The 15,739-nt window shown below is 37.9% G+C and overlaps 1 protein-coding gene across 3 annotated transcripts in view; it reads left to right on the top strand.

The window, feature by feature from the left end:
- Window positions 1-15,739, top strand: part of LOC105034360 (uncharacterized) — a 178,773-nt gene that overhangs the window by 55,103 nt on the left and 107,931 nt on the right. For all 3 annotated transcript variants that reach the window (XM_073257944.1, XM_010909487.3, XM_073257943.1), the window contains one exon: window positions 12,007-12,176. In XM_073257944.1, coding sequence (XP_073114045.1) covers window positions 12,007-12,176 — 170 coding nt within the window. The remainder of the gene's footprint in view (window positions 1-12,006; window positions 12,177-15,739) is intronic.

The following is a 15,739-nucleotide window of genomic DNA, read 5'->3' as shown; positions in this document are numbered from 1 at the left end:
TATCCATCAGTCTGGAGATGGAAAATAGATGAAAACTTCAACGTTGTCTCAAACAACTTTCAAAGTGTCTTCCAAAAATAGCTTACAAACTTGACATCCCTATCAGATACTATGGAAGGTAAGCCATGCAGTTGAACAACCTCATGGAAGAACAACTTAGCCACATAGGAGGTGTCAGTTGTCTTCGCACTAGATATGAAATGGGCCATCTTGGAAAATCTATCCATAACAACTAAGAAGGAATCATGACCTTTAATAGTCCTAGGCAATCCGAGAATAAAGTCCATGCTAAGGTCTTCCTAGGTGTGTGTGGAGCAGGCAATGTTGTGTACAAACCAGTATTTCTTTTTCTAGCCTTAGCTAATTGACAAGTACGATACTGGACACAATCCGAGCAATATCCTTCTTTAAAGAAGGCTAATAAAATTGATCCTTTAACATGGCTACAGTCTTATCATTTCTAAAATGACCAGCGAGGCCACTGGCATGCAACTCCCAAACAGTAAAATCTCTAAATGAAGTGCGAGGAATGCATAGCCTAAAACCTCTAAACAAGTAACCATCTCGGATGAGAAAATCTACGACGATTACCATCTATGATCTCCTAATATATAGGTCCAAGATCAGGACAAGTGGTGTACTCATCCTTCAATTTCTGAAACTTTACCACCTGAGCACTCATAGGATGCAAGAGATGCATGGTTCGCCGTACCGGGCCGAACCGCCCGGTACGGGGCGTACCGAGCGGACCAATCCCTTACCGGTCCGGTTCGGGCCTGTTTTTCAAAAAAAGACCCCGAACCACACCGAACCGGACGGTTCGGGTCCATACCGCCCGGAATCGGATGGTACGGCTCGGTTCTGGATCGGTTTGGGATGAATCGAACCGTACCGCCCATGGAAAAGGAGGGGGAGGGGGGAAGGTGGCTCAGTTTGATGAGGATCTTGTGTTATTTTCTTGGTATTTGAAATAAAATGAAATCTCAAGCACATCTTTCTCTCTATCATATCTGTTATACCATCTGTCTTGTAGTATCCGATATGATGTATTATATCATATTGATATGTTATTTCATATTATACCAATATTTGGTATGTTATTTTGTACCAAATTGAAATATATATCGGTATTATAATAGAATGGTGTCAGTATAAGATCCGATACCGTGATTGTAAAGCTTGTACCATGTATTAGTTTATCGGAATCCAAATCGTAAGATGAATTTGATTTGGTTTTTCATCACCAAACAGATGGAAATGCCTAGGGAAGCATTCTGAGAACTTGAAAGGAACCTGAAAGAAAATTTTGAACCTCTGATAGCCAGTAATGGAGGTTCCCCGCCCTAACAATTACTAAGCATTTACCATTACCCTTCTCCCTGTTTGGTACCATGACTCCTTGCTCATTTAACCCTGTGCATTCGTACCGTTTTAAGTATTCGTTTCCACAACAATTAATCGCAGTTGTAACAGATAGTTTAGAGGCCTCAACAAGATTTTAAAATAAAAATCTCAGTATTATAATCACACAACACTCAGCATTTATGATTAAAAAAGAAGCATGGGCAATATCTAATATTTCAATTAGTAACTCAAAATGGCATCATAAAATTGAATAATATCTGGTGGTATCAATATCATAAATCTTGTGATGCTAGTAGTGGTATATATGTCTGAGTTAATGAAGAAATTCTTATGGTGGAATCATAAAATTGAATAACTTCTGGTTGCATAATGTTGTGATGCTGGAAGCTTAAACTGTTATATGCGATATCATATAGGATCACAATTGGAGTAAGGTTTTTCATAAATAAGTCAAATAGGAGAGAGTTCAGGTGTTTTACCACCCTAATTTTAATCAAGTTAAATGGTTGAGGGCTTTATGATGTGTTCTGAATCTTCCAAATCCATTTCCTTCTGCATGAAACTGATTCGATTGCAACATATGGCTATTAAGAATCTTTGTACCGCAATCTAACTCCAAATTGAACCCAAATATATCAATAATATGCAATATAATGTCATATTGAAGTTGTATTTATCAATTATTAACTTCAAAAATCCAAAAAAAAAAAATTGAAAATCGAAAAAAATATTGTGTACCGGTACCGGACCGGTACGCCCAGGCGTACCGTATGTCGGTACGGTATGGTATCGGTACCGTACCATACCGGTCTGAGACCGGCACGCCGTCCGGTACCGGTACAGCGAACCTTGATGTATCACTCAATTAAGTGCATCAGATGGCTTGTTCTCAACTCTTGGATGATGGTTAAGAACAAATGTGTACTCCTGAAAAAACTCAATGCATTAGGTATGTCTGGCACTCAATTTTTTCTATGAATCTAGATACTTGAGTGCATGATGGTCGGAGTACAATATAAATTCTTGGGATAATATAGAGTACCTCAGTGCTCCAGAGACTGCACAACATAAAACTCCTTGTCATAGATGGAATATCTCTGCTTAGTTTTATTGAGTTTTTCACTGAAATATGCGATTGGATGTTTTTTTTGACTCAAAACACCTCTAATGCCTACTCGATATGCATCACAGGCAACCTCAAAGACATGGAATATCGTACCACTCCGTACCGCTCGTATCGTACCGTATTGGTCTCGTACCGGTACGTCATACCGAAGCGTACTGACATTATCATACCGTATCAAACCGTGTACCGACATTAAACAGAATTTCATCGGTATGGGGTCCGGTACTGGTACGGTGAACCTTGCTCAAAGAGTTTAGAAAAGTTAGAATGTCTCAAAACGGATGCCTCAGTTATCTTTTGCTTGATCTCCCTAAAGGCTGCGTGTGTAGCGTCAGTCCATTTGAACTCCCCTTTCTTCATGCTATCAGTGATGGAAGCTATAATGGTATTAAAACCTTTTAATGAATCGCCTGTAGAAGGTGGCCAACCCATGAAAACTATGAACCTCAGAAGAGTCTTTGGTTTATGTCACTCTCTAATAGCTCTCACTTTCTCGGGGTCAACTGCAATACCTTTCACTGTGATAATGAATCCTAAAAAGACAACCAAGTCTGCATGAAAGAGCATTTCTTGAGATTGACATATAATTTTTCTACTCTTAATGTTAAGAAGACTTGACGAATGTGACTTAAATACTCTTTTTTGGTCTCACTATAGATCAGGATGTCATCAAAATATACCATCAAAAACTTGCCTATGAATGGTTTTAAAACCTGAATTATAACCCTCATGAGAGTCCTAGGAACATTAGATAATCCAAAGGGCATGACTAACCACTCATACAATCTATCTTGAGTTTTAAAGGTAATCTTCCATTCATCTCCTGATCTAATCTGGATTTGGTGGTATCTCTGGCGCAAATCAATCTTGGTGAACCATTTAGCCTGGACCAAAAAGTCTAGCATGTCCTCCAACCTAGGGAGGGAAAATTTGTACTTGATGGTGATCTTGTTGATGGTGCAGCTATCAACACACATTCGTCAACAGCCATCCTTTTTGGGAGTTAAGAGAGTAGGAACAGCACAGGAACTAAGACTAGGCTGAACAAAGCCTTTCTCCAAAAGCCCATCAACTTGCTAATTGATCTCTGCTCTTTCTTTAGGGTTCATCTTATAATAAGGCAAATTGGGCAGCTGAGATTCTGGGACTCGATTAATGGCATATTGTATGTCCCTTATAAGTGGTAGCTCGCTGTGAAGTTCCTCAGGTGTTACATCTTCAAATTCATGCAATAACTTGTTGACCTTTAGGGAAAAGTCAACTCGTGATTGAGACGGCCTTGTGAAACCTCTTTGTCTATCAAAGTTAAAACAATGCCTGACTTGTTGCCCTCTTTTTCAAATTCCCTCTGAGTCAAAAGGTGGAGGCATTTCTTTCCAACTTGCTGAGAAGAGGAAGGACTCAAGTCATGTGCACTAGAAGAACTCAAAGCATGTGAAGAGCTACTGGATATTGGAGTCCTATATGCCATCTTCTTATCCAACTCAAAGGGTTTGCTTGGCTGAAGCCGTATGGTTTTACCTTTAAACCTCAACATGAGTGTTGTATGGCCTATAATGAGTAACATTTAGATCATATAACTAGGGTCGACCCAACAAGACATGGGATACATCTATAAGAAGGATGTCACACTAGATTTTATTTGAGTAATCACCCATCTGTAGGCGAACTAAACATCGCTCAGTAACTAGCAAGGAAGTCTTATTAACCTATGCCACTCTGAATGGCTAGGGATGTGGTTCAGGCTGCAATTTCAGCTTTTCAAGAGCTGACTTTGAAATCATATTCATGTAACTCCCTCTGTCAATAATGACTTTGTACACCGCATCTCCATATTTCACATAAGTGTGAAAAATGCAAGTACGCTTTCATTCATCGATGCTCATTAAGGCAGACAAAATACACCTTACGATCCCACAAAATTTGTCATCATTGTCTTGTCCTTCCTCGTTGTCATCCTCATACTCGGAGACATCCTCAGCCTCAAAATTCTAGTTGTCATCCTCAGCTGGCAGGTTTCCAGTATCATGATCTAAAGTCAGAGTATGACGAGGATGTTAGAAATTCAGGTAGGCAGCATGTGTATATTTCAAAAATCATTTTTGAACGCAGCGGAAAGCAAACGGGTTAAATCCTTTAACCCCACATGCATAAGATCAAATCTAATCCTATCTAAGCCTAGGAGAAAAACAAATATTTAATTTGAAATTTAAAACAAGTATGAGATCGGATCTCAATACCTTAATGCGAGTAGATATTCACCGCTATCGATGATCACGGATTCGTAGATGCTCGAGCCGCACGTGTCCGATCTTTACAGGTATCCATTGGGATCAATCTCGAACTGATCTTCTCGTAGTAGATTCTTCTTCTCCAAGTAGAATCTTAGCCTTGAAACTTAGATCAACTCCTTGATCTACACTGCAGGATCAACTCTTTGATCTGCAGCCTTTTTCTTCTTCTTCTCCTCGTTCTTCACTGTAGATAGACAGCACCTCTACTCTTGGCATGTGGAAATATGGGACGCCCAACCCTTGGGCATGGAAGAGAAGAGAGGGAGGAGAGGAGGCATGGAGAAGGGGGAGAGATTTTTTTTTACAAAATTCTATCACCTAGAAATCCTAGAGACATTCTCTTTATATAGGCACTATCCTGACTCAAAAGAGGAATCCAATTATCTTAAAAAGGTTCATCCTTATCTCATAAGAGTTCTCTACCTTTTTAATTTGATTATTCCTAATAAAATCAGATATAATTGGCAAATAATCAGCCCTTTTAGGTTGGTATAAGAGATGTCCATGGAATATAGGTCAGATAGTTGGGGTGCCAACTCTTGATGCCCCACATTAGGGTTTTGATCAAGAGAGGGGGCATGGCCCCCTCTCTCTCTCCTCTACGCCATGCCACATAAGAGGAGGCAGTCCCCTCTTGCAATATCCTGGGATTTGGCACCCTAGTTCCTGCCAAAATTGAAGGAAGGCGCCACCCATTCTTCCCTTTTATTTCACACACCACTTAGAGATAATTAAGAGATAATGAAGAGATAATGTTAGGATAATTTATGCCAACTCATTGACATTATCAAATTCTCTTGGGCTCACAATTAAGAGCCCAATTAAACCCAAATAGATTTAGGTTAGGTTCAAGGCTATGGACTTGATCAAATCAAAGTCTTAAGAAGAATTAGATTTAACCATGTGCTAGCATGGTTCTCATAAACTCAATAGGATTTCAATAAACCCTAATCCAGTTGAAACTTCATAAGTCCAATTGACAACTTCGAGATTAAATCTCTTAATGTGTGATCCCATAGGTTCCATTCTATCTGGTAATGAGATATATTGTGATTTCCATCACAATATCATCGAAACTCTTTTCGATGGATTGAAATATTTTCAATTCTATCCTTCGAGGGTCATCGATTATCAAGACGACGTCCGATGAGTCTCACAATCCATCAGTGACATCTAACAGTATGTAGTGGCAACTTAGTAGAATGAAAGTATGAACTCCTAGGTGCAATTATCGAATGATTCAGTTCTTCTATCGTGAGTTCCGACTTGACAGAGGTCATGGAGAACTCGTCAGACCCGATTGTCAGTCTTATGCTAGATTGGTTCGATTCGAGTTCATTTATGAATCTCGTGAAAATTTTTTTCAGTATTCACACTTTGACCAAAGACTTTCTAAACTCAGTCTCGCAAATCGTATAGGATTTTTCTTTTTCTACCAAGATTGATAGATTTTTTCTAGGTGCATTCTACTCCAAACAGCAAATCTGAACCTACTGAAGCCAATATACATAGCAAGGATCCGAATGGCTAGGGATTAAGGGAACGTGTAATCAAATCCAGTAGCCTCGCTGCGAATGGCCAATGACACCGCAGATCAAAGGATCACTCACACAACTGCAGCATCGAGAAGACCACTGACGAGTGAGTAAACATTCATGTGGTTCTCGTGTTGGTCAAGCTCAATGCAAGTTCTCTAACAATCACCTGCACCTTCACTCCAGTGTCGCTACACCGCAGACCCGAGACTCATCTGCCCATAAGGGAGGTGAACCATGCACCGATCTCAAATGGATTGGTCACTGTCCTTCGTGACGATCCTTTGATCGGGAGCATTTAGAAATTAACCACTAATTAATGTATGTCTTAAATTCTTAACACTTTAAGAATATACAAAAATTATCTTTGTTAATTTCTAGGACAAATCATGGACACATAATCATGATTGGAATGAAAAAGCTCTTTATTAATAATGAAAAGTTACAAGTATAAATTTAAGTCCTGGAATTACATAATGTGTCAGCCAACAATTGGCTTCTAGGACACAAATCTAATAGAGAACATCGGGTTGGATATGATTCTTACCATGATAGTTATGGCACTCAATGTTTGAGATATTATGGTGAGAATTGGTAACACCGGCATCTCTACCTTGATATGCTAAGGTCCTCTGAACAAGACTACTACTTCCTCGATAAGCAATGGGGCTAGAGAAAGTACTTCTAGTGCCTCTAAATTGAGATGACTTTGGAAAGTTGTGCACCTCCGAGTGGACGTTTTGTGAAACTTCTCAATCTCTAAGACCTTGTGATAGGCCTCCTTAAGAGAATCAGGTTAATAGAGACTAACCTCCTTTTTAATTTTTGGCCTTAGTCCAATGATAAATCGAGTGATCAATATCTATGGTTGCTTATCAATATCACATCTAGTGAGCAGCTCCTCAAACAAGTATTCAGTCACATTAGAAGATAGTTGTCTAAGCGTGAGCATTTGTTTCATCAGTTGAGCCCTATAATATGTGGGGATGTATTTATCTATCAATTTCTCTTTCATTTCAACCCACGAGTCTATAGGGTCTCGTCCTAGATATACTAGGTTCATTTGCACTCCATGCCAATACGTCTTGGCAGAGCCAATGAGCTTCATTTTGGCAAAACGAGCTCGCTGACTATGGGTCATATCATACCACTTAAAGAAATCCTCCATGTCTGTTAACCAATCTAAGAAGGTATTAGGATCTGGTTTGCCATCAAAATTAGGGACCTCAACCTTTGTCTTCTTAGTGATATCCTCTAAATTATCAGGATAATATCCCTGCTGGTTGTGGTGGTATTGAGGAGGGGAGTGCCTTTGCGATTTCTCATGATTTCCATCATGATGCCTAGCATGGAAATTTTGAGACTTAGGATAGGCTCCTAGGCCATCCTCTAGATAAGGTTCCTTCTTTTCTATGTGTCCTAACTTAGGTGAGAGTCCTTAATGATAAATAACTTGAGGGCGATTTATAGCAGAGGCAAATCTCCTTCCAATATGTGGTGCTCCCCCCTAACAGTAGGAGTCCTAATATGGTGCAATGGAGAAACGACGGGAGTAGGTAACAAGCTTGAGTTAGCATCTGAAGTTCCTATGGGGTTATGCCTGTTACTTGTGCTACCAACATGCTCAACATTGGAGGAAACTGGAGAGTTGCCCTCAGAATCATGTTTATTTAAAGTAACTTATAATTAGAAAAATTGTTTAATCATCTCTTCTCGAAATTGATCCATGGTTGTTTAGAAAGTATCAACTTTATGTTCAAGGGTGTCGACCCACTTGTCCAATGCATCCTGGGCATTGAAGAGGTCTCGAATGGTCATGGTGATTTCAATCTCAACAATGTATGGTTTGGGAAGTTTGACAGAAAAAGATGAATGTTGGGTTTTGGACTCAAATTGCAACGAGTAATAATTCCTCAACTGCTATGTTGTTCTTGCAAGAATCATGAAATTAATGATTGCAACTATGTGAAGTGATATGCGATTTTTTTTTTTTTGCAAACAAGCAGAATGAAGAATTCCTAAAATCTTAGTGAATATGGTGCAGGCAAGTAGGATTTTGAATAAAAGGAGAGACAAATAGGCTTTAGCGGTTTACTTGGATCCCTTTGCAGTTTGCTAGTTTATCAATTATTATGGAATTAGTCACAAATCTCAAATATAGAGAAAGCGTACCTTGCATCAGCGTTTTAAGGATCCAAAAATGCGTACTTGAAATAGATTCTCTTTTCTTTCTATTTTTTTTGGGCCGGTTGGAGTTGGATCTGGAGCCTTAAACTAGGTTGGATCTGGATCTGGTTGCAAGTATAGATTTGGATCTGAGTTCGGGTCAACTTAAGGAGCAACGGTAGTGGTAGAGAGGGAAGAGAGTGGGCCTTTCGGATGTGATGAGGGTCGAAGAATGGCGATACGTCGACGATCAGCGATGGAGGCTTGATTCTGGCAGCGAAGGAATGATCGACACCTTTTGAAATTGATGATGGTGATGGTGAGGGCTTTCGATGATTTTGATGGTGGCGAGAGCTTTGGAGTTCTGTGGCAGCGATGGTGGTGAGTTGTTTAAGTGAAGCAAATCGAGGATTTAAGTCCCGGCAGCACCTAGGACGGGTGCAGAACCCCGAAACGAGCATCCGGCCTCTATCCCGACTGTCCCGCCTTCTTCCTGGCTAGATCATGCGTCGGTACAGCCATCCCGCTCGAGACTCGCATTATTTTTTTCTCTTCGATTCATCACCAGGAGGGAGGAGCATGGGAGGGAGGGAGTTGTACTTACCTTTTTTTTCCACTGCCGTCATCATCGTCATCGAGAGGGAGGAGCACGGATGGGAGGGAGGAGCCGCTTGGGGAGGAGCATGGATGGGAGGAGAGAGAGGAAGGGAGGAGCACGGCTGGGAGGAGCACGGACGGGAGGGAGGAGCCGCTCGGGGAGGAGCACATATGGGAGGAGAGAGAGGAGGAAGGAGGAAGGTGTTCGGATCTCTGACGAGGAAACAGAGAGGAGGGAGGGTCTGTTGAAACCCTTTTGGCGGTTTTTGCCTCTTTCGGGCTGATGCACAGGGGACAACGTGCAATCGGGAATTGGTGAAATACATGGGGTAGCGTGGCATGGGATTTGATGCGGTCCCAAGATTCCTAACGTCACGTGAACCAGGGCAAATCCTGGAGCCTATGCACAGTGGATAGCGGACAATCGGGAATTGGTGAAATATAAAGGGCAGCATGGCGTGTTTTCCGCCATGGGCTTTGATGTGGTCCAATTGCATATGCACCAGGTCCAAGTGAAGCAGGGCAAATCTCGGAGCATATGCACGGTGGACAGCATGCAATTAGGAATTGGTGAAATACAAGAGGTAGTGTGGCGTGGGATTTAAAGCGGTCCAATTACACCTAGTGCATACATCATGATATGGATTTCTTCTGTTGTATTGCATGATGCGATCCATTCGATCTCGTCCATTCGATCGCATCCACAGGATAGCTCTCAAAAGTCAAAATATTTTGAGTTTGTGATTTCTCTTGGCCTGAGCATCAGGCCCATAGGCCTCACACAGCTGCTCCAATCGATGTCCATGATTCCACTCAATACTCATCTATTCATGTGTGATTAGATGCTGCTTAGGTCAGGATTTCTATCCTATATATTTTTTTAAGTCGGACAAATCACATTCATCAGTGCCTTATCTTAGAAGTTCAAATATATTTAAACAATAAATAGATCAGTAAAATTTCAAGATAAATTCAAATAAATCATGTTCATCTATCCCAAGCATGTACCAGGAGCCCGATCGGGATGGCCATCGGGACAGGGCGGGATGGGACGTCTCGTTTCGGAAGAAAATCAGGATGCCCCCATCCCTTGGGATTTAAAACCTTGAAGCAAACAATGACCGTGGATCACAGTTTGGCTCTGATATCAATTGATGCTGAACCAAACAGAAGAAGAAGAGGAAGAAGATAGATGGCAGAGCAAAAGATAAGAGAAGAAATTTAGGATAAGCAGTCAGAGAAGATAGAAAATTTTGTAAATGATTTCAATTCTCAATCATTCATAACATGCTAATGATGTTTTACAAGTCCGTATTTATAGGTTTATAACTTCACAGCTAGAAAGTAGCAACATTCAGCAACACAGCTTAACAAAATAAGAAAATATATATAAAATTCTATAAATAAGGAAAACCCAATCAAATCAAATCAGCAAACTAAAGAAGACCTAACCAAATCAGGATTTCAAATCAAATCAGTAATTTGAGAAAATCTTAATCAAATCAAGATTTCAAATCAAATCAGCAATTTAAGGAAATCCTAATCAAATTTGGATTTGTGCCCACACCTAGTATAAATGCATAAGGGCGGCTTAGGATTTCTATTAGTACGGGTTTGGCAGCTATTGATACAAAATTGTGTTCCAGCAAATGTCATGCTTTAATACCAAAGAGAATAATGGATGTATAAATTGCAATAATATGCTTTTGGATTACTAATCGACAATGCTCATACCATGGTGTACTTGATCAGATCGAAAGGCAAAGTTTGGTTGGTAGTGAACCAAGCGACCATGAATATGGATGATTCACATCTTGGCACGGTTTTGTGCCTGAACTAGTGCAAATAGGTTCTTAACAAGCCAATCACCTAGAACCACTCTTTTGATCAGTTTGGCTCAGTAAGGGCTGCATATTGGTTCATGGCCTCTGTAATTGGAGGAGGAAGTGCCTGACATCCTTTTGTCCATATATTTCATAGGTGAGCAAAGTAAGAGAGAAAGGAGAAATAGAGGAGAAAAGCAGTATTAGATCTTTCTCAGTCCTTTTTAGTATTTCAGCCATTGTACCCAGAAAGAGTAGCGGTATTGACATAACTATTTGGTAGACAGATTACCAGGATATTTGGTGGTCCCAATATCAAGACTGGAGTCCAGTTCTAGGGCCGGATGATGATTGTGACTAAGGCATGTATAAGGGATATCAACACTAAACTTGGAATTTAATAGATGCATATATGTCGTATTTCCAATTTTTAATATAAATATTTTGTATTTTCAATGTTATACTTAGTTAATTTAACACATATTATATAGTCACACCATCCTTTAGACACGAAGCTTAAAAAAATAGTAATATATTAATATATTATATAGTCACACCATCCTTTAGTCTTGTAACTTTAAAAATTAAAGTATATTTTATTTAAGCATAAAAAAAGAACTCACAAAACCTTATTTTCCAATCAAACTAATTAAAGGAATCTTAAAAATCTTGAAAATGAAAAAAATAAAAAAGGTTTTTGGGTGTACCGAGATGGTTTGGTATTGGACACCATTGGTCTCCTACCAATATGCAGTTCAATATCAAGATTGTGAACCTTGGTTTATATTTTATTTTGCATCTCAAAATAGGATATATAATGTTTGTAAATGAGCTATATATCTTACATGAATCTTTAAGATTCTTGTTATAATGTTCTAGGTTCACATGTCAATGGAATTGCATGATAACACCACCAAGTTGATATTTCTTGTTGCATAATATCTACTATGACAGTATTCCTGAATTTGCCTTACATTCTTCAATTATGGGACTGAAACATGGTCAAGATGACTGGGTTATCATGTGCAAATGCAATTGATGCAATTGAGCCCTGCGATTTAATATTACATATAAACTCTGTGCTTGCAATTTTCCTTTAGTTGGCAATGGTGGCTATTGCAAGGAGGAGAAAATTATTGAACGATGATTTCCTCATTGTGTTGGCTGAACATTCTTGGGAGCTCCTAGACATCTCTGGATCTGATGTCACTGATTTTGGTCTGGCAACAGTGGCAAAGATTTGTACTAATTTGCAAGCTGTTGATGTTAGGTATGTTGTTGGAATGGCTATTCATTTATTGAAGTTAGCTTAAACAGTTTGTGGCTTTTTTAGTTGGTCTAGGATTTTCATATGGTTTATATGTTTAACACTGTTGATTCTATTATCTTTTTTATTTGATCCAGGATTTTCCTATGGTCTATATATTTAATGCTGTTGAACTTCTTGAAAGCCAACTCTTTCTCCATAAGTAAACTAGGGATTCTTTTGCTTCTGAAACTAGGATCTGAAAAGTGAAAAAAAAAAAAAAAAGAATGAAAGCATCTGTATTTCTTTGAATTATGATAGCCTGGAAAGGATGCCAATTTTAGCTTTTGATTCAAAATAAATTATTGGAGCTATCAGCTATGCTAGAACTTAAAAAAAAAATAATACTGAAATGCAAGGATAATAAACGAAGGACCATAAATAGAGAAGCAAAAGATATAAGAATCAAATTCAAGAAATCATAGGGCTGGCTACTCTATTAGTTCTGAAAAATTTTACCAAGTCTTTTGTTAAGGTTTAAAAAGCATCAGATGTTGGTTGGATTCATAGCTCATATTGTGTGTACAATATTTGATACAGGAGGATTATTAAAGTTCATATCCACATTTGTCATAAGCAAACACACATGCATTTTGTATATTAGTAATATCCTTTATTTTATTTATCATATTTTTGGATTTGAAAGGATGATAAGTATCCATTTTTCTTTGGGCAAATGCAGTGTAAAATTAGATATTTACAATATCAATTATTTGTTTCAAATAGTAGAATAAATGAGTTAGATATGATAATGACGATGGAAAAATCAATAAAATCTATAAAATTTTGGTTTTTAAATAAACAAATAACTATGTAACTAAGTTTAAATATAAATAGACTAAGCAGATGAAAAGAACCATCTTAAAGATGTGTTAGTATCCATGTCCTGCCATGTAGATATCGGTAATGGTAACTGTATGATACATCTGTATCAATGTGGGAGTTTGAGAAAAATTTCCAAAAGAATATTGATATCCTAGGACAGTATACATATGAATATCAATATGTACAAATTTTGAATAGAGAAATGGAGAGGAAGAGGGTGGTATCATTTCTTAAACCCTTGCCAACCAAGGCAAGAAGGGGGCATTTTTAACATGGAAATGAATATGAGCATATTCTGCATATCCATATCTTCCAAACAGGAGCAAAAGTAAAAGAGATTCTAGATGTTCTTAGACTTTATTCCGTTAACTCTGTTTCTTTCTTCTTTTGCATTGTTTTGGTGCTTAATAGTTTATGAAATAAAGGATACCTTTTCAGAATTCACAACTCTTATAGTTATATTTTGAAAAAGAGGCTCAAAGTTATCTCAGCATTTTCTTAGCATTGAAGACACCAAGAAATCCTGAATTGGGATTATACAAAATCATGGATATCATCATTGATTCATTGTCTATGAAGCACATATCATGAAATAATTAAATAAATAAAGTTCCGTATACAATCATATATGATATAGATACTAAAAAGGCATTCATGTTTGATGAAGAGTTCCCTAGGATTGATATTGTTATATAGCACGGGATAATTAGCAAGTGCAAGGTACCAATATATTGTATCTAAAATGGTTTACTAGATATTTTGATTGCCTCATGGCATACCGGAATAATAACAGCATTTGGACCATTGTACTAAACTTGCTGACCCAGACTAAGCTGCACTGATGGCCAGATCGTGCATTTCTGGTTCAACCATGGGAGATTAACAAGCTTCCTGCTTTTTCGCTTCCATGTCCCACCTAAAAGCTTTGCCTTGGATGGGTGAGAATGATTTGATCTAGGTAGTTTGAACTGCCTGGGTCAATGAGTTGCACAGTTTGTTAGCAATCATGGTCTTCTGTTTGACCCAACAGAATGCCATCTTGGGTGAAAGGTCGGACAAATTTACTTGGTCAACTCTTCTAGCTTTCTAACATTTGTTGGAACTCGAGCAAAGATTAGTATGCTAAAGTGCTAAACACATTGGTTCGCACTTTTTGAGAATTACAAAAATTGTCAATTCCCAACATCTTAGAACAGTCTCATTATATCTTACAATTTGTGATAATAAATGATTATTTTTCAAAACCTTTGTTTTGGATCAGATCAAATGATAAGTTATAATTATGGAAGAATATTAAATTTTAAATCAGGGGGACGTAAAAATAGTATAATTAAAAACAGTGGCAAAGATATTGACCTTTATATCTTGGATTTATTATCCAAAAGGATGGAGAGATGGATGAAAGCATTGGAAATAATTATGATGTAGGAAATAAACAAAAAAAAAAGAAAAGAAAAAGGTGATGATGTGCCTACTGGTTATTGTGTTATCAATTGAAGCCGTGGCAACTTATTACAATTTCTAAGATGGCAATTAAGTTCATAATAAATTTTAGATTTTGTGGGATGGGGCTATCCTGATTTTCCCAGGGAAAAGGATGCACCACATCCTGCGACATCCGGACAGCTAATTTGGTAAGGAATGTCGGTACTTTGTTGGATAGTTTTTTAACTTTTCTTGGAGATTTTATTATTTTATTTTTTTTAAATGTACATGGACTTAAAAAAAAAAGGCTTTAGTGTAAATTAGCCTTATTTAGTACTCTAAAATCAGAAACTACTCCAATATATCTATATCTACTTTCTTGTATTTGTTGATTTTTGTTACTAAAATTTTAATAATAATCTTATATGTACATTAGAATTTTAAAAAATAGAATATACAGTGCTGAAACAGAATATTCTCTAAGGTCATATGTTGTGCAAATGCAGTTACATTTACTTTTTTTCTTGACTTGGGTCCTGGGCTGATGCCTATGCACTTAATAGCTCAAAGCAGGTACAAGTATATTTATACTGCATGACTACAAAATTATAAAATTGAAGCACCCTAGCAAAAAAATATAATTTAAATAAAAATATTTAATATTATATGTATCTATGTATATTATATATATTTATTTTTGAGAAAAAAAATAATGTTGGAGTTGGGGATTGAGCTTGTGTGCATTGAGGTGCATAAAATTTTAAATCTTCCCCCTTAACCAAAACAAAGTAGCAATTTAAGTGAAAGGGGCCCATCCTTGGAAAGGACAGGAATTAAAGCGGGCCGGGGGGGGGGTGTTGTGCAGGTGCGGGCGTGGCATAGTAGTGGGACCTGGCAGTGCTATGCATGCTAATTGTACTCAAAATAAAGGGGAAATTCTGAAGTCAGTGGGGGCCTGGCCCCCCTTGATGATGACATTGCTTCATTCCTATGGTTGGCCAATATTTGATTGGTTTTCTAGTGATTGAGCATTGCTTTAGAATTTCTACAATTAATCTTAGCATGCTTGTTTTAAGCTTAAATTCAGTTATTAATGGAGAAAATAATAGTGTAAATAGGTTATCATGATTCTAGACTAGAAAAGTGGGCCAAAGTTTTGTAATGGTTTATTGAACTAAAGAAAGATAGAGGAAATATTTAGAATGGTTCAAAGCCATGGCAGATAATTGCTTTTTGTTTTTTATGCACCCAAATGAAGAGGTTATATACTTAAAATA

Source organism: Elaeis guineensis, chromosome 5 (assembly GCF_000442705.2).
Source record: "Elaeis guineensis isolate ETL-2024a chromosome 5, EG11, whole genome shotgun sequence".
In the NCBI taxonomy this organism is placed as follows: domain Eukaryota; kingdom Viridiplantae; phylum Streptophyta; class Magnoliopsida; order Arecales; family Arecaceae; genus Elaeis; species Elaeis guineensis.
The sequence above is the reverse complement of the archived record's forward strand: the minus strand, read 5'-3'. Positions and strand labels throughout refer to the sequence as shown.